Source organism: Delphinus delphis, chromosome 5 (assembly GCF_949987515.2).
Source record: "Delphinus delphis chromosome 5, mDelDel1.2, whole genome shotgun sequence".
Lineage (NCBI taxonomy): Eukaryota > Metazoa > Chordata > Mammalia > Artiodactyla > Delphinidae > Delphinus > Delphinus delphis.
The window spans coordinates 108,543,063-108,570,524 of record NC_082687.1 but is presented as its reverse complement, the minus strand read 5'-3'; the positions used below and the strand labels follow the sequence as shown (position 1 = coordinate 108,570,524).

General features: G+C 37.1%; 1 protein-coding gene across 1 annotated transcript in view; it reads left to right on the top strand.

Moving 5' to 3' along the window:
* The window catches only part of COL25A1 (collagen type XXV alpha 1 chain), a 460,694-nt gene that overhangs the window by 343,899 nt on the left and 89,333 nt on the right, over positions 1-27,462 (top strand). The window contains exons 11-12 of the mRNA XM_069540662.1: positions 13,025-13,051; positions 15,677-15,721. Coding sequence (XP_069396763.1) covers positions 13,025-13,051; positions 15,677-15,721 — 72 coding nt within the window. The remainder of the gene's footprint in view (positions 1-13,024; positions 13,052-15,676; positions 15,722-27,462) is intronic.

The following is a 27,462-nucleotide window of genomic DNA, read 5'->3' as shown; positions in this document are numbered from 1 at the left end:
AACTCAGTTGAAATCACAAATGTTCAAAGGATATGTCTAATGTAGTGATCTTCTAAAGTACAGCATTGTACTGTTCTTAAAGATGTAAAATTCTTTTCTAAAAGAAAACTTGTATAATATATATTTAATAAGTAGACAAATAAGTATATATCTCAGTGAATTTTCACAGTGAACATAGCTGTGCAGCCACAAACCAGATCAAGAACTAGAAGGTTATCATATCCTAGAAACCCCCTTTACCCACCCCCCGATCACCATCTCCCTCTTCTGCCAACACAGATTAATTTTGCCTGTGTTTGAATTTCATATTACTAGAATCATACAATATGTAACTTCTGTGTCTGGCTTCTTTCATCCAACAGTATATTTGTGAGATCATCCACCTCTGTTTTAATAGCCTTCACAGCTGGTTAAAAAAAAAAAAAGAGGAAGAACCTTACTTCCTTGACTACCCTGTTAAAACTACATCACTCAAATAGCAGTAAATGAATGGTCTGTCTATCTGACCTTGGACAAGTCACTTAACCTCTCAATTTTTCATCTGTAAAGAAAGGAAAATCATGCCCTCTCTGCCTCCCCATAAGGTTGCCAAAGACAAGTGCAATAAATTAGGAGAAAGCCCTTTAAAATATATAATGAAGAATTGTATGAGTATGTTATTATTATTATCACTCAGTTGTTACCTCTACAGTAAATTACAGGTGAGCATGGATTTATATAACAGATGTATTCCTATAAAGTTCTATATGAATCAGATTTTCATAAATCAACATAGCTTAAATGTGCTGGGAAATTTTGCTATTGAAAGCAATCCCATTCAGAGTCTTTTCATAAAGCAATACAATCCCCTAATTCCTCTTCCCAGCAAACTGAATTTTTACATATTTGCTTAAAGTGAAATATTTCTATTATTTTTAAAAGTATCATTTAAAAAAATCACTATGTTTACTAACTTAAATAGCACCTGTGTATTTTAACCCATCTCAAAGAGAGAAGATACCGGAAATATAATAGCAGCTTTCATGCGGAGAAAAATTTCCTTAGAAATTTTCTTTTTCCTTTCAAATATTATACGTATGTGTGCGTATGTGGGTGTGTGTGTTTCGACTCAAAGTCTGGTAGAAAGAAAAGTACATATTACTAGTAATTCTGGCCTCAGAACAACTTAGGAGTGTATGACTATCGTCTGTGATCCTTTTTACTGATCTATAAAATGTAGGCAATAATTCCTATTCCACCTATATCACTGGAATATGGTGAGAAGCAAGTGAAATAATAAAAATATGAAAATGCTTTATGGAACACAGACTTACATAAATGAGAAGTATTGCTGTTAAGACAAAAATGTCAAATGACATAACGTGGCATACAGAAAGACCACTCTATGAGACATAAGGGCTAACGACAGTGTGACTATAGCTGTCAATTAAATTAGAGTGTGTCAAATACTGTGATTGATAATGCAACTTATTCCTTTTGTCCTGTTGGTTGCCATCATTGTGTTTGGCCTTCTCCTATATATCACCTCATCTTACCTCATCACCTTTTCATAACACACCCCTTCTCTTCCACCAGCTCAGACAAGGGAAGATAATATATACCACCGCTCTCATCTTTTCCACAGTACGCAAAACCCACTACCTCTGTTGGTTTGCGCCACGGAGAAGTGTTTGCTTACATGAGGATCGTGAGAGGCACTAGAGAACTTTTTAAAATGTACAATGTCTCTAATGATGAAATGAAAAAACTAGGAATGGTCTAAAATTAGCTCTTTCAAAACTGTTTATGAGTGTGTCCGGTGGGGAATTAGTTTTCATAATCCACGCTATATATTTTATATCGCAAAAATAATCATCTGAAGATTAACAGCATCTCTAATAGAATAAAAAAGAAGTCCTGCCTCTCACGCAGTTCCACATTTATTTAACCCTGCTGTGCACCTATTCCATAAACAAGACCTTCAGGTTTTGTGAGAAGTTCTAGAGGAGATTTTAAAAGGTAGAATCATGAGCTAAAACAAACTGGACTCCATCTAAATAAGGAGAGAATCTCTCTGACTTATAAAATTAGACTCAAGAATCAAACCAAGAACTGACCACAGCTGGAAATGCTAAAGCTCTGAACCCCGGCACAAATGGTCTTTATTTTTCTGTTCTTCAAGAGTTTAAATAGTTGTTAGAATAGTATTTTTGAAGGTGTCTTTCCTTTTGATATCCTTACTGTGTCTTTCTTTGACAAATATAGTAGTTCTCAAAAACATAAAAGGCAAATGATGTATATTCAATATACCAACTAGTCCCAGTTTCCTGCAAATTATTTTTTTGTCCAAAGTGTCTATAACCCAGGTTTCATAGACCATATCACTTTCCCTCACTGAAACCCTTCTTTCCTCTCCTGCCCCCCAAATATATGCAAACTCCATAGCGTATCCATTCATCTCCTTCTGAATTATAAGAGTACTTAAAATGTCATTCGTTGGGCCCTGGTGGTGTCTGAGAGTTCAAAACTCAGAAAAGTTTTTCTGTTATTGTTCCTTAAAGTGAAATTTGGATTGTATCCAAAGAAGTTATAGATACTTTTTAGTTTATTTTGATTTTGCCTGCAAACACATTTAATACATTTGTGTCGAGTGAATATAATGTATTTTATGGTAGCTAATAACATAAGCATAGATAATTGCTTCTGCTTCATTTAAAATAAAATTGAATTAACCAATATGTGAAGATTTACTTTAAACATATTTAGTTATAATGCACTTCTATCCCACAGATTTGATAAAACTTATCATTTTACTTAATTGTACTTTGCTGTCTCAACCATATTGATCAGCAGGGTGGCAGACATCGGACACAGTAGCAGGCTTCTCTTCATGATTTTTATCTGGTGAGGCAAACAAACCTTCAAATCACAAATAACCAAAATGACCAAAATCATCTTAGGATATTTAGTTGTTAGACTAGACATTAACGATGACATCTTTTTTGGTAAAACTGCATTACTTCAGTTGTGCACACTACGCTGCCTGCCGGGGTGCCTTAGCAACTGTTCTAATGCTTTATTATTCTCACTTAATCTGATTGTCCATGAAGTACCTGTAAATGCCACACCGACAGCGTCCTTCCAACCCACCAGAGCCTGTAATACTTGGTTTTCCAAATGGGCCGAGGCCTGCTCCCCGGCTCTCCCACGGGTACCTAATATCCGCATCTCTATGAGACTGAGGCTCTCATATGTAGACATTTGGGTGCTCACAGGATCAAACTCCATCCACATGCCTCAAAATACCCACCTCTTTGCCCCATCCTCCAGTTTACTGTAGTGCACACCAGTGGTGTGGTTCACCTGCAGAAGAACAGACCTGGGAGAGAGACAATTCACAGTCCTTGACAGGAGCTCCAGTCATTGGGGCAGAGAATCCCAAGGTCCCAGGAACCCAAAGTACAGTCTAAGTTCAGGAGGTGGGCTACCACAGGAGGAGGTGTGCAGCCAGAAGAGATCTCTAAAGTGTGGATCCTAACACAGGAGCCCTCTTGCCCAGGGCTAAGGGCAGTACTGGGGCCATGTGTCTGAATGGACTCAAAAAAATAGACTTCTGCTCCGGTCATCTCCTTCGAGAAAACTTCACACACACTTCCTCATTCACAGACATTCACACTCCCCCAGGCTGTTAGAAGCTGCCTTCTCCCCTCCTCCACAGCATTTATCACATCACAAAATAATTGTGTCGGTGCTTAGTGTATTCAATAACCTGAATGACTGAATAATATGAATCAATGAATCGATAAATCAGGTGCTAATGCAAGGAAATCCTGTTTATATTTTTCTCTCATCCAGTATCATCGCATGCCAGGAGTAGGATTAAGCAGGCTAAGTCCAACAGGAAACTACTTTTTCTTTTGCATCTTCATATATTCATTCATGTATTATAGATAATTTGAAGTATATGTGTGTTCATGAATACGCATGGTGTAACTAAAGGACTGATTTTCATGAGGGAAAGTAACTGCAGCGATTTTTAGTCACACTCTATGACAGTTTTTTAACTAGAGTGTAAATGATCTAGAAGAAATCTTAGGAATCATCTAGTTAATCACTTCACAGATAAAGAAACAGCATCAGAGTGAACAAATAACTTGACCAAGCTCATAGAGTAGTCTGTGGCAGAACTAGGGTAGAATCCAGTTCACCCGATTGTCGTCTTACGCATTTTACAGTGTAGATCTGCTAGGTCTACACTTTCCAATGTAGTAGCCGCTAGCCACATGTGGCCATTTAAACTGAAATTAAAAATCCAGTTTCTAAAAGTGGCGCTAGTCACATTTCAGGTGCCCAGTAGTCACATGTGGTTACTGGCTACCTACTGGATTGAGCAATGGAGACTATTTCCACTGTTCCAGAAAGTTCTGTTGGGTAAGGCTGGTCTAGATAGAAAACAGATCTGGACAGTAGATGAGTACATATTAGAGTTCTAAATTTAAGTCTTCCTTCTGCTGGTCATAGGATATTTAAATTTTAACAGTTAGTGTTTCTTAGCATTGTTGATTTAAAATAGCAAAAGCACTTGCACTTTACTCAGTAGAAATATTTTTTACTGAGCATAGTATAGGGTGATAGGCCTTCATGAACCATAAATTTGTTTCCTTTATGGTACACTAGGGAAGTATGCTTAATCACAGAGGGCAGAGGAAGCCTGTTAATTTTTCTTTCTTTACGGGTCATTTCCATTTTGGATGCAGCAAGGAGAAACAGTTTATTAAATATTTAGAAGGGATGGAATGAGCTAATTTAGGCCTTGGATATTTGGTAAGAGGTGATAGAATCTCTGTTTGGGAACCTAATCAGAGCATAGATTCTCTAATACCTAGATCTGTCTTTCATCTGCTGGTGGTAGTTAATGTCCAATATTTAGTCTTGGGTCCTGGTTTCCTCAAGTGGTGAGAAAAATGTATGGCTTCTTTAATTTCCTGAGCGTTTAAGAGACCTCCAATAAAGAGGTCAGAGCTTCATGATTTGGGGAAACACCAACAAATGAATCATCCAGGTTTAATATTTTCCCCAAAAAAGTCAGCACATGAGGTAGAGAAGTCAAAAAGAATGTATTCTTTTAAAAAATTAATGACTGCATTTAAAACTTTTCATCAAATATTCATGAATTAATATAATAACATGTCATCGTATTGATAGGCTCTGAAGGAGACCTGTTTTAGAGGAACTTCTTCAAATAATAGAAATTATGGAATGATATTATTGAAACAGAAGAAAATCCCAGATACTTAAACAGAAACAACTGCCTCAAACCTGAGAACTTTAAGGAGAAAAATAGAATGATGTCTAACTTCCCATAAGAAGAGCTTGTCTGTGTATCTTCTAAATAGATGATGTTGGATGATTCACCCTAGTATTTTGATTCCATTAGGTACTACTGTGATGTAACCATTTTATTTCAAAATATCATTATTTGTATGGACTAGAAAAGTTTTGCTTTATATCTTTTTCAATTTGATTAAAAGTTTTAGATGGCCATCTTAAAAAAAACCAAAAAACAGAAAACTGAGAACTCTTTCCAGTGATTAGAAGTAAGATAGCTAGAGTTGCAAAACAATGGAGGAAATTCGGTAAATGGAATTTAATAATTTTCATATTTATGAATCATTGTTTCAATGTAGTCAATAATGATTTATTTGCTAGGCACTGCTATGTAGGTGCTGAGGATGTAAACTATATGGCCCGAAGAATTTGCTGCCTAGTCAAGTAGATTTGATAAATATGTAAATATATTAAAATACAGCCAGTTAAAATGTGCTAGAGAAACACAGAGGACAAAAACAAGCTCTGTCTGGGTGCATTGGAGAAGGTTCACAAAGGAAGTGAGTTATGACTGCTGAGCCTCGAAGAATGATTAAGACCTTTACATGAAGGCTAATGGGAAACTGCTTGGGAAAGATGATTCAATGTGACTGAAGACAGAGTCCATGGAGGACTTGAAACAAGAGATGAGGCTCTCCCATCTCAGCTCTGTCCTGCTCTTTTCTTGTTTATGCTACGTTCCTTCATACCCAGTTCAGCTAAATCATTGGCCTTTACGCTGAAAACATATCAGCACACTCTCTTACATTCTAAACATTTCCCCAAAGTTTCTCGTTTGGCATTTCCACACACTTAAGCTATGGAGTCTGAATCTTGTAAAACATCATTTGAATTATACTCCAGACTCACGTATAATAGTGGCTAGAGTTTATGTTTCTTGACCCTCCCTCATCAAACATCCAAGGAAAATGTGGAATTTTATATAAGTACATCTTAAATGAATCCTTCTTAAGTAAGACAAATTTCCATTATTTATTTCAAATTTCCTCTTACCCTTTATAAACCAAGTTGTATTTTCTGATCTTGTGACCAGGTTAGTAGCTTTCAAAAGGTTATAATTAAAGTCTGCTGCACCAAACCCTTGAGAAAGTCTGATACTAACATTTTATGACTCCAATAAGTTAGATTATACGTGTTATCATTTTTCCCCGTGGGAACAGACTTTAAAAAGTATTTTCTTCATTTTACCTAACTTTTATTAAATCTTGGAAAAATTCTTAACTCAAAAAGGAAATAATTTTAAATGGCTTAATAGATTGGGGCTTTTATTCTCCCCTTCTCAGAGGGACCACCTTTTTTTTGTTCCCTGCGTTTTTTATTACAGAAGCTGGTTGTATATTCTTGCATCCAGAAATGACCAGCAGCTTTTAGAGCTTGGAATTTTACTGTTAGCCATCAGGGACAGAACAGGAACTATGTCCGCCCCCTGCTCACACAGAACATCATTTCCTAATAGCAGGCAACCAGAACTTGCCTTAAAACACGTCCCAAGAGACATCCTAGAGCACATCATTTAGAAACTCTGCATTCTGTTTAAGTAATTAATACCTCAATCAAATTTGTGCTAACATCAGTAGTCAGAAAAATTCATTAATTTTTTTTCCATTCCATGATCTATCAAACAAAAGACTTTTTAATTAAAAATGTTATTTTTACAAGCTGGAAAGTGCAGCCAATGCATAATGGTTATAGAAACATCCATTTCTTAACTGCCTGCTTTGAAGATTAACATGGGTTGATAATTCTACTTACTGTTTGCATGATGGCTTTTGATATGCATTAGAGACCTTAGACCTACATCCACATCCATGACACTCTCCGTGTCAATGAGACCATGTAATCAAGATGATTTTTGCTTTGCGGTTTTAATATAAAAGGCATGAATTGAATTCCTCCACTCACTCTTGCACTTAGAGGTAATCTAGAGGCTGTAAGAATAGGGCAGGGACTTCCCTGGTGGTGCAGTGGTTAAGAATCCGCCTGCCAATGCAGGGGACACAGGTTTGATCCCTGGTCTGGAAGATCCCACATGCCGTGGAGCAACCAAGCCCGCGTGCCACAACTACTGAAGCCCATGTGCCATAACTACTGAAGCCCGCATGCCTAGAGTCGGTGCTCCGCAACAAGAGAAGCCACCGCAATGAGAAGCCCGTGCACCACAACAAAGAGGAGCCCCCGCTCGCCGCAACTAGAGAAAGCCCGCACGCAGCAACAAAGACCCAATGCAGCCAAAAATTTTTAAAAATTAAAAAAAAATAGGCCAGTAGCATTAGAATGACTTGGGTGAACGTGAATGAAAAATCTTGTCATTCTTATCTTGAGATACTATTGTCTAAGGTATAAGGGAAAACTTGGTTTACTCTGTGTTCATCATTCATTGCTATAATTTTTTTTTTTTTGCGGTACGCGGGCCTCTCACTGTTGTGACCTCTCCCATTGCGGAGCACAGGCTCCGGTCGTGCCGGCTCAGTGGCCATGGCTCACGGGCCCAGCCGCTCCGCGGCATGTGGGAGTTTCCTGGACCGGGACACGAACCCGTGTCCCCTGCATCGACCGGCGGACTCTCAACCACTGCGCCACCAGGGAAGCCCATTCCTATAATTTTTATCAACTCAAAGTAAGCACCATTGTGCTTACAAGCACCTACAAGGCCATACACATGTGATCTCCCTCCTCCCCAGAGCCCCATCTTCTACCATCTACCTATTGCCTCCTCCGTGTTCTTTGAACACACTGAGCATATGCCCACCTCTTGGCCCTGTACTTGCTATTCCCTTGCCTGGAACATTCTTCCTCCTTCTACGTGCATGACTGTCTTGCCTGACCTCTTTCAGGGCTCTATCCAAGAGTCACTTTATCCTAGGCCTTCACTGACCCCCAAGTTAAATGCCTCCACATCCACTCCCCCCAATCGCTACCCCCTATTTGCTTTAACACTTACCCCCTGACACAACTTTATATTTTACTTGTTTATGTTTTTACTGTCTTTCTCCATTCACTAGACTACGCAGTCCAGGAGGGCATGCATTTTTATTAATTTTGTTCACTACTGTATCCCCAGTGCCTAGAACATTGCCTCGCACTCAATGGGCATTCAAAAAACTGCTAAGTGGATGAATTCATGAATGAACCCAAAAGGATTCACTGAGCAATTACTGTGCCAGCTTCTGTGTATGATAAAAGACATGTAGAGTGAAGAAAGAAGTAACCTGACAATCACAACATTGTTGGTAAATTCTGGGAAAGAAGTGCTGTCATAGGGGTGCTTTGGAAAACAAAAGAAGGCGACCTAGCCCCAAGGGTGGAGGCACTGAGCCCTGAATTATGGAATGAGCGGAAGAGACAGGACCAGAGAGAAGAAGCCCATTAAAGGACCAGACAACCAGAGGTGCAGAGGTGTAGAGATGAGGAAGCATGGCTTATGTGGCAAACTACAACTGTTACAAAAGCTTGAACTTTTCTCTCAAAATCCATGGAAAGCCATGGAAGGATTTTTCAGCTGAGGCAAGGTAGAAACCTGTAAGCCTTTTAGAAAGCTCCCTCGGGCAGCACTGTGTAGAAAGGGTTGAAGAAGACTGAAAACACAGTGGCTTTTAGATGCGTGTCACAGTAGCTTAGGTGAGAGAGAAGCGGGTTGAATAAGAGCATGGTAATGCAGCTGAAGAAGAGGACAGACTGGAGAATGTTCCTGAGTAAGTATAGTATCTGGTGCACCCGGAGGCGGAGGAATAAACGATCACTCTCAGGCCCGAGTAACGCGGCTTTAGTAAAGGCAATCACCAAATGGGAACTATGGTATTTCTTTAACTTACTTGACTGCCATATTCTACATAATATTTTCCACAATCTTTAAAAATGGAATCTAGTGGGAGTGGGGAAAACAGGAAAGAAAATCAGTGCACTGTGTAATTTCCTACCTGTTTAGAACTTTTAAGTTTTCATAGCTCTCCATAGTGTTTTCTGAAAGACCATGAAAATTAGGTGTAAACATTTATCTGCAGATAAGTGATGTCGTTACTCCACACTTAGAACTTGTCGGTGGCTCATTTGGTTCTTATCTGCTGAATAAGGTTATGTCCATTGTGCAAAATCCTTTAATGAAAAAAGTTAATACATTCTACATCACCCAGAGCCTATACTGAAATGAGTACATTTTAAGGTTTAAATTATAGTTTAATGCTTCTGGAGTTAAACTTAAAGAAATATAGTTTAACATGTTAAGATTCTGTATATTACACAGTTTCCAATCTTGAGACATATACAAAGAAATGATTACAGAAAATAAAAGAGACCAGATTATTCTCATCTTAATTGGTCATCTGCAAAGTATATGCAAATATAAAAGTGCCCGCCAAGAAAATACCTAAGAAAGGAGCAATTCGTTGATTGATAAAAATGGACTAAAAAGATTGACTCTTTGGTTTGGAAGACTATTTGATTCAAACTTTTTAAGACATGGGGATAACAATAATGGAATTATGTTAGAAATCTTAGAATACTAGAACAACTAGTTTTAATTTTAGGAATAATAAGATACACTAGCTTGACAAGTGAATAATGAATATATGACATTCTTCATCCAAGTCATTATTCAGGCTGAGAATATAAGTAAGTTTAAGAAAGATTAGATAAGTCAGTCAGTGGTTCTATGACATTTACCCATTCCTTTATAAATTTGTATTTGTACTAGAAACTACAAAAGTACTCAAATGTAGACATCTTAACCAACTGGTAGTAGCATACCCTAACTTCAAAATCAATTTTTGATCAGTGAAGCTTTCATTTGTAAGCTTAAATTTATGACCACAATGTCACAGATATATAATGGGATTATTAATCAGAGAATGCTCAAAAAATATATACATGAGCAAAATATTGATCAAAATAGCTATTTGTGTGTGTGTGTGCTTACTCGAATGTATGTCTGTGCCTTATATTCAACATTGCCTTTTCCCAGTTCCTCTCTAAAACAATGACACTATCTTTGGCTTGTTACCATGTTTCCTGCCAGCGAGATCAAAGGAGTATATGCACATTTTTGGTAGCTGAGGATATATCCTTGGCAACATAGTTATGGAAATTTATAAGATATGTATTCACAATTCAAAATTAATATTGTCTTTAAAACTGCTTTTATTTTTGGAGTTTAGCAAAAATGGCCGTAGTTTTCTAACAGTGAGAAAAATAATATATTTATTTTTTATAGCCATCCTTTGACTTTTATTAACTATTGTGTTAAAATATACAACTAATATAATTTCATAGATTTCAGAGTTGTGAGTAATCTTTCTAAATCTCTGACTTACTGTGATCATGCAGCAAAGACCAGATTAGAAAATACCAGATATGTTCATCTCTAGTTAAAACATTTGGTTTAAAATTTGCTCTTATTTTAATCTGAAATATTCCCTTCCAGGGTTATATATCAATGTAATGAAACGCCCAATTTTAGTGAACAATATTTTTTCAAGTGGCAGTTAGGTTTATAGTGGGAAACAAACCTGTTTGCATTGAACATATACATTCTCAGTCTAAACATTGAATTAATGTACTTTTTGTTATATGATTTCCTCTCTAACATCAACATTTTAAAAAGTGGAATACTCTGGAGACACTAGGAAAAATGGAATCATAGGCAATGATAAAACCCAAGTCTTTTCTTCACTCTCAGATCTCCTATCACTACAGCTTCCAAATTCTGCCTTTACTTAGCATTAACATTCACTTCCCAAACAATTTACCCAAGTAAGGAAATGATTACACATGTTTATGTGCTAAGGGGAAGGAACCGGTGCAGAGTGGGAGGCTCTGGTACAGATGCAGGGATAATTGATTGAGAAAGAGCCCTGAGGGCGAAGGCAAGGATGGATTCCAGAGTCTACTGGATGCATTTGCCCAGTGGGAGGAGAGCATCTTCCTCCTCTGATATAGTAAGGAGGGCCACATGGGTTTGAGTTGATGAGAGACATGATGTTGGGGGAATTTATGCCTGACAGCCTCTGTGTTCTCTGCAAAATCTAAGACGGGAGAATTTTAAATTGAAGGAGTGAGATAAGCGGAGAAAAGGTCAGACCACACAGATAGATGAGATAACAAGCTCATTAAGAAGGTTGAGTAAATTGAAAAGGAATATATATGGCAAAATTAACAATTGTTACATATAAGTGATGGATACATGGGTGTACATTATATTACTCTCCCTACCCTTTATTATGTTTTAAATTTTTTGTAATAAAAAGGGAAAAAGAAAAGAATTCACTTTCTTGCAGTTCCTAGGCTTGTAGGCCAGTATTAATTTTTTCATATGTCTAACATTCGATGTCCTTGCCTTCAGTGTCACCGAGTCAATAAAACTACATCCTACATTTTAAAAAAGGAATCTATAAAGGTGATATTGCACAGTGCACTTTCAGTAACCTAAAGCTGATTATATGAGGAAATTGTTAGTCTTCCTGTGAGGATTACAAAATAATTTATGAGGAACAGATTCTCTGAATGTTCCTAAACGTGGTGTATTTTTAATTAAAAAATTATGCGTGACCAATTCTTTCTCTGATTACCACTCTAGTCCTTTTTTTATGTTATAGTCTGAATGTAAGATGCTGATTAACTGAAATGTCACACATTAAAAATAAGCTAGCTGTTAGTTTAATGTAATGAAATAAAGAGCTTTTTACATGGAATGATAGAGTACCTATAACTTTGTTAAAATATACTGAAATTAAAAGTATTTTTGAAAGAATTGGAAGAAAAGTGCTTAATATTTTTATTTAAAAAGAGACATCAAAAGTCAGAATTACAGCTCTCTTTGTGCTCTTTTCTACCATCCCAAAGCATGCCTCGCTCTAAATAAAGCCAACAGAATTCCAGCACTGACTTTGTGGTCCAAAAATTGCTAAATCTCAGAACTGCCACATTTCCATTTTAAATGTAAATATTCCCATTCGTCTTCCTAAATATTATATTTCTTCTCCTCTCCTCCCCTGCCCCAGTGTCACAGTTTATGCAACAGCTGACAGCATCTTTTGTTCCCTTTTCTGGTGCACACTACATGCCACAACTGACCTTGGCATCGCCTAGTTTGTAAACAAGTTTTTGGGCAGGTCAGTTGGCCACATTTCATAAGAGGAAGAATAGAGCAAAACATGTTTCTTTGTAATGCCATTCAATGATTTCCTTTGCAAATCTGCTTCCTGAAGTTTTGCAGATGCAGAAGTCATAGAACGTGTCAGTGTGCTGAGAACTGCGTTGTATTTTAAGTGCTTCTAGTAGTAACATCTCCAGCCTTCTATATGAGACTGATGTGATAGATTTGCAGGTATCTGAAGAAACAGATGCGCTGGAATGGCAATGATTCTTTCTGTTTCGTTTTAGTTGAAATATAGTTGATTTACAATGTTGTGACCCTTTTTTTTAAAGGAAAAAATCAGAATCCTACTGCATATGCTTAATGTTCTTCAAAAGAGAACAAGAGAGAAGAAAAGACCCATTGTGCACTTCCAACCGAAAATTTTCATTTTCCTTGATGTACAAAACATCACCATATTTCAGCATGACAAATATCAATAGAACCTTACAGAATAGGACAGTTTTAATCAGTCATTTAAGTTTAAATGGTTGCGATATTATGTTTATTGAATTGTTTTTCTTTTCCTAGGGTCCTCTGGGGTCTCCAGGACAAAAGGTAGAGTATAAAAAATACTGTGAAGGTAATTATACTCCCATCGCCTAATGGCTAGTCAGAGAAGTGAATGGAATTAGCTACTGTAAGTCATGCCAAAGCAGTCTGGTTTGTGCATTCTGCTTTCTAAAAATACAGTCATGTAATGTTAGCCATTCGATTTCTAATCGACTCTATTATAGAAAAGTCAATAAATCCAGAGCAGACTCTTTTTAAGCTGTTTGCCAAACTTGTAGGTTATTGAGGTTTTAATTCAAATCCTTGTAAAACATCATGAGAAAACTTAGAATGTGAAGGGTCATAAGGCATTGCAAATTAATTGCGTGGTCTTGCACAAATATGTGATTGTTAAATGACTGTTAGACCAGAACAAAGGATATTCTTGTTGCTTGGTGGCTATATTTAAGTGGTCCACTAGTGTCTTCCTTTGCTGAGGTAGCCCAAAAACTGGCTTCCTGACTGTCATTTCAACGTTATCCAGAGCCGTCAGAATTGACCCTTTACATTCTGATGGAGAAAGTCTAGCACTTCTAAAATTACATCAATACATCAGTAGCAGGTAGATGGCCCTTTGCCAATAAAATATCACTAAGTCCCCTTCCCCATCACACCTCCCACCCCATAAAGATGACAAAAAAGGATATTTAACCTGCAGAAAACTAAAGAAAATAATTGTATTACAACAGGTGGAAAAGTGATTATTCTTTATCTTTGGAATCCATCAAAGTTAGAGATGTTTTATCCCCCAAGCTTGGGCATGTGGCATCTGTTGAAACATAATCCCACAAACCAAGTAAAAGCCAATGCATTGTGAGACAACTTGTGTATAGGAACAATTTGTCCTTAGCAATAATGTCTCTATTAAGTATGGTGTGAAATTGTAAAGCTACCCTAATCCACATGCGACCAGGATGAAATTACTGCCTCAGGCTTCGGGAAGTCCTTTAATGAGCCACTCAGTATAATCACCAAGAAAGCACTAAGGAACTTGCTATCTCAATTTGTTTTGCATGTAATGACTATATTTTTAATAAACTTTATTTTTTAGAGCAGTTTTAGATTTATAATTACTATTTTAATTTTTTTCCATTATTCTTAAAGAAATTTAATATTATACAGCTACTAAGAAAAATCTGTTTTCTAGTGCTAAACAAAAAATAAGCACATCCTATTTAAAAATGGTTCCTACAGAGCCTCAAAGGAAGGTGTGTGAAGGGAAATCACTATTTGAAAACATTTGTTAATGTTTCTGTATCCAGTTAAATGTCAGATTTTCTCAGGTAGTAATTCGCTTTCTGATTCTCAGTTCAACCACCTATGTCCAATCATTGTAATCACCCCAGTGCGTGTGTGCACACTTCCAAGTGTGCATGCACATACACACACACACACACACACACACACACACACACACACACACACTTAAGATAATATTTTATGTGTAGAAGTTGTGTTGTTCCTAGCTGGTGTTTACCATTTGCAGCATCCTTTCTAGTCTACTTTGGAAGATGTATTCACACTCATGTGGTTTAAACACACTCCCTGAGAGTCTCAGGGAAATGCTTTCAAATACAACAAATTTGGGTTTACAACATGGGTCCCTTATTTGTCTAACTGTGGAGCAAGTGGGTGTTATTTTAATTACCTTTCATTTTATGTTATTTAATTTCATGAAATTCAGGAGTTACTGCTACTGCTAGGCTTTTTCCAGATGAAACTAAGCATATTTAATTCTTTTTTAAAAAATATTTATTTATTTGGTTGCGCTAGGTCTTAGCTGCAGCAGGTGGGCTCCTTAGTTGTGGCTGCAGGGCTCCTTGGTTGTGAAAGGCAGGCTCCTTAGTTGCAGCATGCAAACTCATAGTTGCAGCATGCATATGGGATCTAGTTCCCTGACCTGGGATCAAAGCCGGTCTCCCTGCATTGGAAGCGCAGAGTCTTATCCACTGCGCCACCAGTGAAGCCCCGGGCAAGTTTAATTCTTTTGTGTGTGTGTGTGCGTGTGTGTGTGTGTGTGTGTGTGTGTGTTTACATATTTATTTATTTATTTATAACATCTTTATTGGCGTATAATTGCTTTACAATGGTGTGTTAGTTTATGCTGTATAGCAAAGTGAATCAGCTATATGCATACATATATCCCCATATCCCCTCCCTCTTGTGTCTCCCTCCCTCCCACCCTCCCTATCCCACCCCTCTAGGTGGTCACAAAGCACCAAGCTGATCTCCCTGTGCTATGCAGCTGCTTCCCACTAGCTATCTATTTTACATTTGGTAGTGTATATATGTCCATGCCATGTTTATTAAAAGCACCCAAATTTAGAGCTACGTGGCCTTCTGATAGCTCTAAAACTCAATTTATGATGTGAATTTCTTTAAAATCTTATTAGCATTAAGTAGATATTTACAAACGTGGTTAAATTTAACTTAATGGTTTTTGGAAAAGCTTGATGAATCTGTTTACATTATTGTATATTTGAACACAGTAGATAAGATCTGAAAAACAGCCTCCCAGACATGTTTTTATCAAGGTAAAGTTATGGCTGAAATATCTAATACAATATAAATTTAGAATTGAAATACTTTGTGATTATGATATCGATTTATTTCAATCATGTGTCTCCTTAGGGTTCTGTTGGAGCGCCCGGAATTCCAGGGATGAATGGGCAAAAGGTGAGTTCTATAGAATATACTACTTTTGATCATTTGGGGAGGATTAAAATCACAAAGTTTTTCTAGTCAGTAATGTTGGTAATAAGTTTATGTGCTCATAAAAAGATTACATATACTTTTGAAATATAGGAATATTATGGGGCAAATGATCAAATTAGTTTAATTTTTAAACTAGTGCACTAAATAGCCAGAAACTCTTTTATTTTTATTTTATTTTATTTTGATATGTATGAGACACAACTATATGTTTCTCATAAATATATTTGGAGTACAAAACATGCTGTGTTTAACATTAATTGTGATAAAATGCACTCTGGTTTATTCTTGTTATAGCAGGCTAATATACATTATTTCTTTCATTAACAAAAGTTATTCCTACAGAGGGACCCTATTGGAATCTTGTGAATTCAGAAGCAAGCTGTTTTTACTGTTAAGCAAAATTAGGAGTTAGACTTGCTAAGCTCTTTATTGTACTGTTAATAATGAAAGGAAAAAATGTAAGGAAAAAAGAACCCACAGCTCTACATAGACATATCTATGTGCCTGTGTACATTTATTCCTGCAACATACTTGCAGCTGGACAAAGCATCTAGCTGTATCCCACAGGTGGACCTGATATCCTGTGCTCCTCAACACTGCTGAGTTTCTCTTCAATCTGGAACCTCTACAGAGACCAGGAAAGCCATTGTGGTGGCTACCAAAGCCGCTATCTGGGCCCATCTACCAGGAGCCAAAGAGCTGAGCTAGGGACTTCCCTGTCTCCCTCAGAGCTTTGGGACTGGCCCTTTGAAATCCTGGGACTCATCAGCTTGTCTTCCCAGAGGACTTTAAATCCATGCACTCTGAATTGAGTTCTGAAATCATAAGGAGCCCAACCCTTACAGACTTCCTTGTGACCTCTCCCATGTTGTCCACATTTTCTTCTCCAATGAGACATAAATAATAACAATTTAAAACCTACTGAGTGGCTAAGAACATGGGTCTGCCACTTAGAGACTGTGTGAATTTTGGCAAAGTCCTTGAATTCTCTGGCCTCAGTTTCCTCATTTGTAAAAGGGAGACAGTAGCAATTCCTACCTAATAAGGTTAATGTGAGGCTTAATGAGGAAATAGACATAAAGCCCGTATGACCATGTTTGATATTACTATTAAACTTCTCCTTCACCTCATTTTAGTGAAATTCTGGAAATTTGATTGACCTACGTTTTCGGGTTTTTTAATTTTTATTTATTTTTGGCTGCATTGGGTCTTCGTTGCTGCGCACAGTCTTTCTCTAGTTGCAGCGAGCGGCGGCTACTCTTCGTTGCGGTGCACGGGCTTCTCATTGCGGTGACTTCTCTTGTGGTGGAGCACGGGCTCTAGGCGCGTGGGCTCAGTAGTTGTGGCTCGCGGGCTCTAGAGCACAGGCTTAGTAGTTGTGGCACACAGGCTTTGTTGTTCTGCGGCGTGTGGGATCTTTCTAGACCAGGGCTCGAACCCGTGTCCCCTGCATTGGCAGGTGGATTCTTAACCACTGCGCCACCAGGGAAGTCCCTTGACCTATGTTTTAAGAGACTCTCTTTTTCCAGAATTTCTCGATTCCCAAGTGAAATTAGTGCTGTCAACCAAATCTTATGGTAGCCTGTGGTCCCCAAATCAAATATGGGCTCTCATCAGTAGTTAAATGCCCATGTCACAGCCCTATTTTCCACTTGGTAAAATGTATATCCATTTGCTTCACAAATCCTGGTAAAGACAGATTAACTTTCTATTTAGAATATTGCAGCTTACGGAGGGAAACATAAGCAAAAATTTGAAAGTGTATTCATTCTATGAAGAATTTAAAAATTGTGTAACTCAAGATAATATTTAGAAAGGACAAAATATGCATATAACATGAATGCTGTTTTTAACATTTGGTGAAAAACAAAACTTGTATGCCTAAGGTTAATGTTTTGCTTTCTCTTTGTTTCTTTTCTTTTTCCAACTTTGAGACAATCGTGAAAATTCATAGAAACCTTTAGCCTGAAACAAAACAACTTTAAAACTGTCACATATATGCTTATGAAGACTGCATATTCTTTATTTTTGCAAAGGAAATATGCAATTTCCTTAGCAAGAGAAAGGAATGTGACATTTTCTTGTCCTACTCACCAAGTTTAACTTATATTTCAAGGAAATACACAGTTAATATTTGCAGTTTTATGTCTTGTTATACATCTTTATAGCATTTTTAAAGTGTTTTCTGTAAAACCTAGGGAAGCTAAATGATTTCATACTTTTATGAATCAGCAAAGTGTAGTTCAAGATTTTTTTTCCTACTCCATAGAACTTAACTAAAACTTTGTGTTAATCCTAGCCATTATCTAACATTTGTAATACTTGTTACATCATCTTTAGGACAATAAGGTGCAAAAACATGAGTCCACTGAAAAAGCAGATCATTTAGACAGTAAAAACAAAGTTGAAAGTGGAGTAATAATTCTATACTTAAAGCTATGAAATGTATCTTGGTTCTCTAGAATTTATTTCCCAGAAAGAGAGCTTACAATGACATTAATCATTTTTTAAAGCACCTCGATGTCCTTAAACTGTCTTAAGAAAAAAAATTTTTTGCACATCCCAATTTCACTTTTTCCAAAGAAGTACTTTTGATGCTTAGAAGATCATTTTCAAGTAATGGTTAAGGATCAATATGATTTCTAAGCCATCAGGAACATGGCACATAACAACTAGAAAATCAAAAGATTTCTCTCTTGTAAAAACAAAGAAACTGGTTTAAGCAAATATTTTGTTAGTCTACCCCTAAAATATTTCCCATCCATTCAGATTGACAAAATTGGTGATTGGCTTTGGCCAATAACTTGATGATGACATTTTTTTTTTACATTATTTTTCTTTAAATTTTGGTCAACTTGATTGCTAATCTGAATATTTCTTATTTGTGTAATGGTCCTCCAGTTCTTCAGATAGTACTGGGAAAAAAGACTTACATGAGCAGTAACGTGGCATTCAACTCCAATCTAGCCCCTTCTGGCATCACAATCTATCAAGAGCTACTAAGCACCCTTCTCTGAAAAGTGGGAGGTGGTGTGGTATGTGGTCCTTGCAGTCCGAGAGAGAAGGCTTCAAGTCCTTGTCCTTCTTTGGGCAGGTTACTTAAATGTTTCTAAGGCTCCAGTGTAACATATTAATATAGACTTTGCAGTATTAACTAGATAATGTATCTAAGTGAACATAATGTAGTTGGGGCTCAATAAATATTATCAAGTATCTGTAGTAGTATCACACTTCAAGAATTTCAACAAATGAGCCCTAGGCTTACCCTCAAGAAGGAAGTGAAGCCAGTTGAATTTATGATGGGAAGAAAATGAAGATGCAAAGTCACACATGAAGATAAAATATTTCTGTCTCCCCTGACTCTTTCTCCATTGATGCACCCCATTCCCAGTAGTTGGAATACAAATACTATAGATAAGGGAAAGAGAAAGAGGAAGACACATCTCACATTATTTCGAAAGCTCAGTCACCGGTGTGGGATCGTGTAGGAGCGCTGACCTGGAGTTGAGATATTCTGTGCTCTTCCACTTTGAAAGTTCCTCTTCCTCTCTAGGCTCCAGGCGGCTCCATTTGCAGAATGAGAGAAGGGGCTGTACTAATTTATTTCTAAGTCTCTAAGAGATCATGTGCATCCACAAAAAGTCACCCAAGTCTCTTTTCCAATTCAACCAGCTTCTAGCATCGTCTGTCTCCAGTTCTGAAAGCAGTTGTTTCCATAATTTGGACTTCCTCCCAATAGCCAAAGCAGTTAGGGTAAATGTAATGCTAGGTCTCACCTAAAAAAGTAAACTGTTGCCTTCTTTGCTTCTGGCTAATTGCACTGGGCACAAAAATTTCTGTAATTCTCATGAACAGATCTTGTTGGTTCGGAGATATTATAAACATTTTATTTGTGCCCCTTCATTCATTCTCTCTCTCTCTCTCTCTCTCTCTCTCTCTCACACACACACACACACACACACACACATGCATATATGAAGAGATGTATATCTGAATATTTGTCAATTAAACCCTACTTAGATACTGGAGAAGTGGGCTTTAAAATTTTTTTGTGGTAGAAGCATTTTTTTAGACTAAAGAACCTTTGACAAAATAAATTGCTGTCTGTAATTTTTGTTTCTCTATATATTTATATATGTATTATGTATATAATTTGTGTTTGTATATATATTTATATATTATATATATTTAAATATACATAGGTATATCTATATATCTATATATCAACTCTTAATAGGTGTTATTAGAACACTGCTTTTTTTCTACTCTTTTCACATTTTCACTTTAATTGGCATACATAAGAATAAATCATCATTATGACAATATATTTGAATAGCAAGCGGTGCCCAGCACTGTGCAAATGCCATAGGAGAAAAGATCTGGGGGTAATGATAGGGCACATTAAAGGTCTACTTTGTGCAGCTCTCACATCCTTGTCTCTGTTACCATAAAATTAATGTTAAAGAGTTTCAGGATTAAAAGCAAATTATTTTGTCTAAGCAAGCTAGAATTTTTCTGAGGATCCAGAGTCATAGTTTTGCTTCCAAAGCAAAAGATAAATATCACATGATCTTGTTTCCTGTATTTTTCAAATACTTTCTATAGTTTATTATATTTAAAACTTCAAAATACAATATAAATAAAATATTGATATTAGTGTATCATCTTGAATCTATCCCAGATAGCTGTATGATTTTTAACTAACATTAAAATTTAATTAGTTTATAGCTATGGTATTAAGAGTTCCTTTTCATCTCTTATCCATGAGTCTCACAGTTCTCCACTGACATTAATCCTCACAGCATACTTCTAATGGCATTTTTATTGTAAGTATATTTAGAGAACAGATAAATGGAAACTCTCAGACTTCCAAAGGTCAAACTGTTGATTCAAGTCTATACAGTGAGCTATATACAATGAACTCAATATTTTTTATCCCTTATTCACTTTCTGTAACCACTAAATGAACTCTTTTCTTTTGCTACCTTTGACTTTATCATTAAAATGTCTGAATTAAATTCCTGAAGGATTTAAGTATGTTGTAGTTCTGATTATATCCTGACTAGGTAGCATAAATTTACCCAGTGATCTATTACCCAATATATTTATAACTTTCCAATTTTAGACTTTAAGAAAAGATATAGCGAGTAAATGAAGGGATTGATGTTTGATTCCAGATTAATTAATAGTTTAGGGAAATTGTCTTACAGCAATTTAATACTTTGCAGATTAAAGTTGAGAGTTAAATTATTTTTATTAATTTTTCTGCCTTTTGAAGTTAGTGACTATGTGCATTAGAATTCTAAGAATACATGACTGTGTTTTCTCTGGTAACTATGATAATAGGATGCTTTCTATCTTCTTGAAGAAACATCATCACTTTCCTATTACAGGATATTTCTCTTTTTTCCAGTTTTATTGAAATATAATTGGCATATATCACTGTATGATTTTTAGGTATATAGCATAAAGGTTTGACTTACACATATAGTGATATGACTACCACAATAAGTTTAGTTAACATTCACCATCTCATATAGATAACAATAAAAAGAAATGGAAGAAAAAGAAAAAAGTTTCTCCTTATAATGAGAACTCTTAGGATTACTCTCTTAACTTTCATATACATCATACAACAATGGTAACTATAGTTATCATGTTGTACATTACATCTTTAGCATCTTATAATCCGAAGTTTGTACCTTTGGGGAAGGTCACCTTCCTGAAGTGGTCACCTTCTGTCAATTCCTACTCTACCCAAAACCTCCAAGCCCCAACCTCTGGGAACTACAAATCTGATCTTTTTCTGTGAGTTTGTTTTTTTGTTGTTTGTGTTTGTTTGTTTTTTTAGATTCCACATAGAGTTGAGATCAGAAAGTATTTTTGTCTTTCTCTGTCTGACTTATTTCACTTAACATAATGCCCTAAAGGTCCATCCATGTTGTCACAAATGGCAGTATTTCCTCATTTATTATGGCTGAACAATATTCCATTGTGTATGTATATACACCATAACTTCTTTATCCATTCATCTGTGGATGGACACTAGGGTTGTTTCCATGTTTGGGCTATTGTAAGTAATGTTGCTGTGAACATGGGGTGCAGGTATCTTTTTAATTTAGTGTTTTCATTTCCTTTGTATATATTCCCTGCAGTGAAATTGCTGAATCATGTGGTAGTTCTGTTTTTAATTCTTTGAGGATCCTCCATACTGTTTTCCATAGTGGATGCACCAATTTACAGTCCCACCAACAGTGCACAAGTGTTCTCTTTTCTCCACATCCTCATGAGCTTTTGTTATCTCGTGTCTTTTTTGAAGATGGCCATTCTGACGGGTGTGATGCGATATCTCATTGTGGTTTTGATTTGCATTTCCCTGATGATTGGTGATGTTGAGCATCTTTTCATGTGCCTGTTGGCAATTCGTATACAGGATCTTTCATATAGTAAAATCACATCATCCTTGAGTTCTATACATGTATTCTCGGGCATTTTTTTATACGAGCTTACTCTTAAAGGGACTTTTCACTCAATTTTACTTGTTAAGTGAAACAAAAGCTATTTCTATTCTTTATATAATTAATTTTAAGTTCTTTTACAAGGGGATAAAAAGTTGGTTGAAAGAAGTACTGTAATGCTGGCTTGAAATAAAGCAATTATAGTAATTTTTTTTAAAAAAAACACTTTCCCCCTGACTTCATTTAGGCATGTTACTATAAAAGTTAATACTAGTTATCATTCTGCTAAAGGGTAATATTGGGAGAGGGAAGACTAAATAGTTGAGGAAATGGTATTGGTGGGGGAAGGGGTGTGAGAGGAAGGAAAGCTGATCACAGACTATTGCAAAACAAAGCAACAACAAGGGAAATGTGTTTGAATGAATTATGACATCATCAAGTCCACTTATTTTCCGTTTTAGCTGAAAAGACACTATATTTTATAGATGAGATCACCAAAATATTATTTACCAGATCTGATTAAACTGCATATATAATCTGGTGATTTTTTTAAAAAACTTACCTTAAACGTTTTCATTGATTTATTTACCAATTCCTTCAATCTTCCATTCAACAAATCTTTTTCAGCCTTTACTACTAAGTACAAGGCAGCGTCTGAGCACGGACATTAATGCTGTCTCTGCCTCATGGAATTTCAGCCTATGGTGAATAAGGACATTATATGAAGTTATACTAAAGATCTGGTAAATGACAATGCTGTTAAGTACTACAGCGGAGGAGCACAGGACAGCCTGGCTTGGTGCAAAAGGGTCAAGTAGTGCTTCCCTGAATAGGCGACTTTAGGTGCAACTCAAACAGTGAACAGCAGTTGGTAAAGGGAAGAGAAAATATCACTACGTTGCAGTACTTACAGTTCAAGTTAGACAACCTTGGTCTTAGAATTTTGTTCCTAAAACACCATATTATTAACCACTTTAGGGTTTTTGTATTCATCTTGGACTGCTTTTTTTCCAAGTTTCTTACCCCTAAAATAGTAAGTCAGTATAAATCACAGAGCCTGTTCTTGTATCATTAGATCTGATCTCTGAATGACATTCTTGATTTTGAAATTTGCATTAAAAATAAGGCTGCAATGAAATAACTTATTGTGACAATCATAACAGCTTAACATTTACCCAATTCCATCTCTTTGATACTAGGCCACATTGCCAAGGGCATAGGAACCATTACCCAATTATGAAACAGCATCAGTGGGGTTAATTTAGGAGAAATTGAATTTCTTTCAGGATCTTCTTCTCTGTCTTCTCTGCCCAATGCAGACAATAGAAGAATGCAGTATGTAATACTAACATGTATTTAGCATTTACTAACTGCCGGGCACTGTCCTAAGTTTACCTCACTTATTCCTCACAGCAATTCTATGAAGTGAATACTATTATTATCTCCATTTTATTAATGAGGAAACCAAGGTGCAGAAAGGATATCTTTCCCAGGGTCACTGAGGTGTTTGTGGTAGAGTTCAACTTCAAAGCCAGTTTGTTGGCTCCAGCTGTTAAGAGTGTGGATTTTAAATTCAGAAAATTCCATCTTTGCTGTTCAGTATATGTATGATCTTGGACAAGTTACTTTCCTCCTCTGAGCTTTAGTTTCTTCATTTGTCAAATGAAGATTGTCATGTTCACCTCAAAGTTTGTTTTTTTTTGTTTGTTTTTTCATCTCAAAATTTAATCGGACAAAATGAAGGAAGTATAGAATGTTAACTGTTTATTTTAAAACATTATTAAATAAGAGCAGACTATTTTCCACTTTGAATTGGGGGCATTAAGAACTCCATGACTCAGAAACCTCCTGGGTGTATAAGTGAATGTTAGTAGGAACTATTATCTCTTTCTACTACTTTTCACTGATCTTTAGAGTTTTTTCCATTAAGACATAACCACTTACCACTTCTATGAATAATTAGGCACATGTCTTCCAAGTGAAAAGAATAATTTATCATTCAGACTATACATAGATTTATTATTAGGAACTATACTTTAGGAAAGAAGAAATTACCTGGGTTTTTAAACTTTAAAAAAGGGTATATTATCAAGGGCACGTTATGTTGCAAGTCATAGAATACTTAACAGAACTAGTTTTTAAAATAAAGGTATTTATTGGTCATGTAGCTTGGAGATCCAGCACTCATGCAGGCTTCAGCGTTGCTTTGTCCTGGCACCTAAACCTCATCACTAAAAACCCATTTCTTCCATCTTGTCACTCTTTCTTTCACGTTGCTGCCTTCACTCTAATTCCTGCTCTCCTCTTGTTTGGAAGGTGGCTGCCAGTCATGCCAAGGGCTTCATTCTTTCCTATCTACATCCAGAGAGTGAATGAGAGTCTTTCCCCAAACATCCAACAACACTTTTGAGTTTCTTTGTCATTGGATACACAGAAGTCCCCGCCTCTTCCTCATTCCTGCACTAGGGGAATATCAGATGCTGATTAGCTATTGCTACTGCAGTTCCTTTTCTAGCAGCCCTAGTCATGCACAAAGTTGCAATAAACACTAATTATCTAATTTAGAAGAGATTCGTGTAAGACACGAGAGCTGAACAAAGTGTGTTGTATCTGACTTATCCCAGTCCTAACAACCTCTTCCAGGTCACATACCCCCTTCATCCATTTTGATATTTTGTCTTCCTAAAACATGTCATTATTCTTAACCTTTCTTTTCCATAAGAGTACACGCAGAGAACAATGTCTCTGATACACGTAAAAGAGACCCCCACCCCACACTGTGACATCATGTTCCCAGGCTGGTTTTTGGTGACTTTTGCACCAAAGTTATTTAAAAGGGAATACTGCACAATGTTTCCCTTAGACCCAGGCAGTGTTTCTCTTCACCCTCCTTTGTCCCTCTTATGTTGGGTCCGTCCCCACGGGGTGAAAAGTCCACAGGGCCAAGGAGACATGTCCACTCAAAGCCCAGATCCCTGCTTCTAGATCACAGCCCAGGTACCCAGGACTCAAGAATTCCTGCTTCTATTGTGCTGAGTCTGCTTCCGTTGCCCATAGTGGCCTCTTCCCCAGGTCCATTTTCCCAAGGGTGAACCACACAGCTGGCGTGTGCGCCTGTACACCTGTGAGGGGCCTAGAGCAGCTATTGGTGGGGAGCTTTGGGCAGAGCTTGCAGGCTGTGGTGTCCACACGCAGCCCCAAAGTCCCTTCTTGATGAATAAGAGAACTGGGGTTGAGAAGAGAAGGGAAGACATTAGCAGGGAGCGTTGAGATGGGGGGTCACCCATGTGTACTTCTCCCTAGACCTTCACATTTTAGGGGTGTGCTCAAGGCAGATCATTCTTCTCCCCCTGTAAATTTCATCAGATAAACTCAACTTAGCTATTTTCTGTGACCCCTAAATTCTTAGCTATCTCTTTGCATTTGAATTTCTTTGTTCAAATTATATCTTGTACATTTCTGTCTACGTTAGCTGTACAAAAAACGCGAATAAAAGTGTTAACCACAAACTTATTTCTGAAATAGTTCATACTGTAGCACTATTGATACAACTATCATGTTTTCTTATTTTAGACATTTGTACTTTTTTTAAAAGCATAATGAAGGTTTGGTTATTAGGTTTAGTATAGGTATTACTTTAATCAGTTTAGGACCCATTTCAGTAAATTATCTGAAATAGAATATTTTCATTAAGTTTCTGGCTGATAGAAGGGTCTACTTTTTTACTATTATTCATATTACCAAGTTGGACAAAGAGATTTTAATTTTAGGGAGGGACTTTGCTGACTGGATAAACGAGACAAAACTCCCCTACAGGGATGCCGGTTCTTTGGTGCACAACCAACTCAACAGAAAGCTCAAAGAATTTTCTGTTTCTCTTTCACCAAGTAACAAAGCCTCTGCCTCCGGGAAAGAAACAGAAGAAGCATTAGGCATTGAGTACGCAAGTAGGAGCTAAAAACTACTGAATTGCTCCACATAAGAGAGGGTGAAGCTGAATTCCCAGGATGGTTGAGGAAGGAGGGAAGGAAGGAGGAAGGTGAGGTGGAAGGGGGAGAGAGGAGAAGGCAGAGAGATGAGGAAAGTCTGAGTGCTCTGTGATGGGACACCTTTCAGGAACCCCAGGTATTCAATCCTGAGCTCCCAAAAGACCTGAGGAGATGCAGACCTACTAGAGAATGGACTTGAGGACACGGGGAGGGGGAAGGGTAAGCTGGGACGAAGTGAGAGAGTGGCATGGACATATATATACACTACCAAACGTAAGGTAGATAGCTAGTGGGAAGCAGCCGCATAGCACAGGGAGATCAGCTCGGTGCTTTGTGACCACCTAGAGGGGTGGGATAGGGAGGACGGGAGGGAGGGAGACACAAGAGGGAGGAGATATGGGGACATACGTATATGTATAACTGATTCACTTTTTTATACAGCAGAAACTAACACACCATTGTAAAGCAATTATACTCCAATAAAGATGTTAAAAAATTTTTAATAAATAAATAAATAAAATAAAATGAGTCATGTCAAAAAAAAAAGACCTGAGGAGAGTGAATTTCTTGAGGCAACTGGTGAAGAACCAACTGACCCATCTGAATTGGTCTGGGGCAAAACAGAGATGACACATACAGATGTAAGAACTCAAGCAGAGTAGTGGGAAAGCAAATCCTAGACTTCCATAGCTGGTGAAATCGGAACTTGAGGCAAGTTTAATCAGATGTCTGAGGAATCTTTCTTTATGCCACCACTGACATGTTTAGTCCAACAACAACTAATAATAATAATAAAATAAAGTTTAATCCTTTAGATCTGGGAGAGGGTAAGCATTTAATCTCCCTCCACACAGTGCATAGAACAAAAGCTGAGCCCCACAGAAGCTCAAGCAATTAGCTCTGTGTCCCAGGACCAGAAGTAGAAAACGTGGGATGAGACTGGAGGCTTCCTGAAGCAGCTTTCTCATTTTTTGCAAAAATTAAAGACAAAAGAAACATAATAAATCTGAATGAGTTCTTTAGACACAAGTTACTCAGATAGAGGAAACACAAGATGGGGAATCGGAAGACCTGGGTTCTAATGTCACATATGCCTCTTTGCAGCTCTTTGCTTCTGGAAAAGGTACTTCCCCTTTCTGAATGTGTTTCTTCATCTATTAAGAATGGCTGGCTTGGTTCCTTTCAACTAAAATATTGCCCTTGGGACTTCCCTGGCAGTCCAGTGATTAAGACTCTGCACTTCCACTGCGGGGGG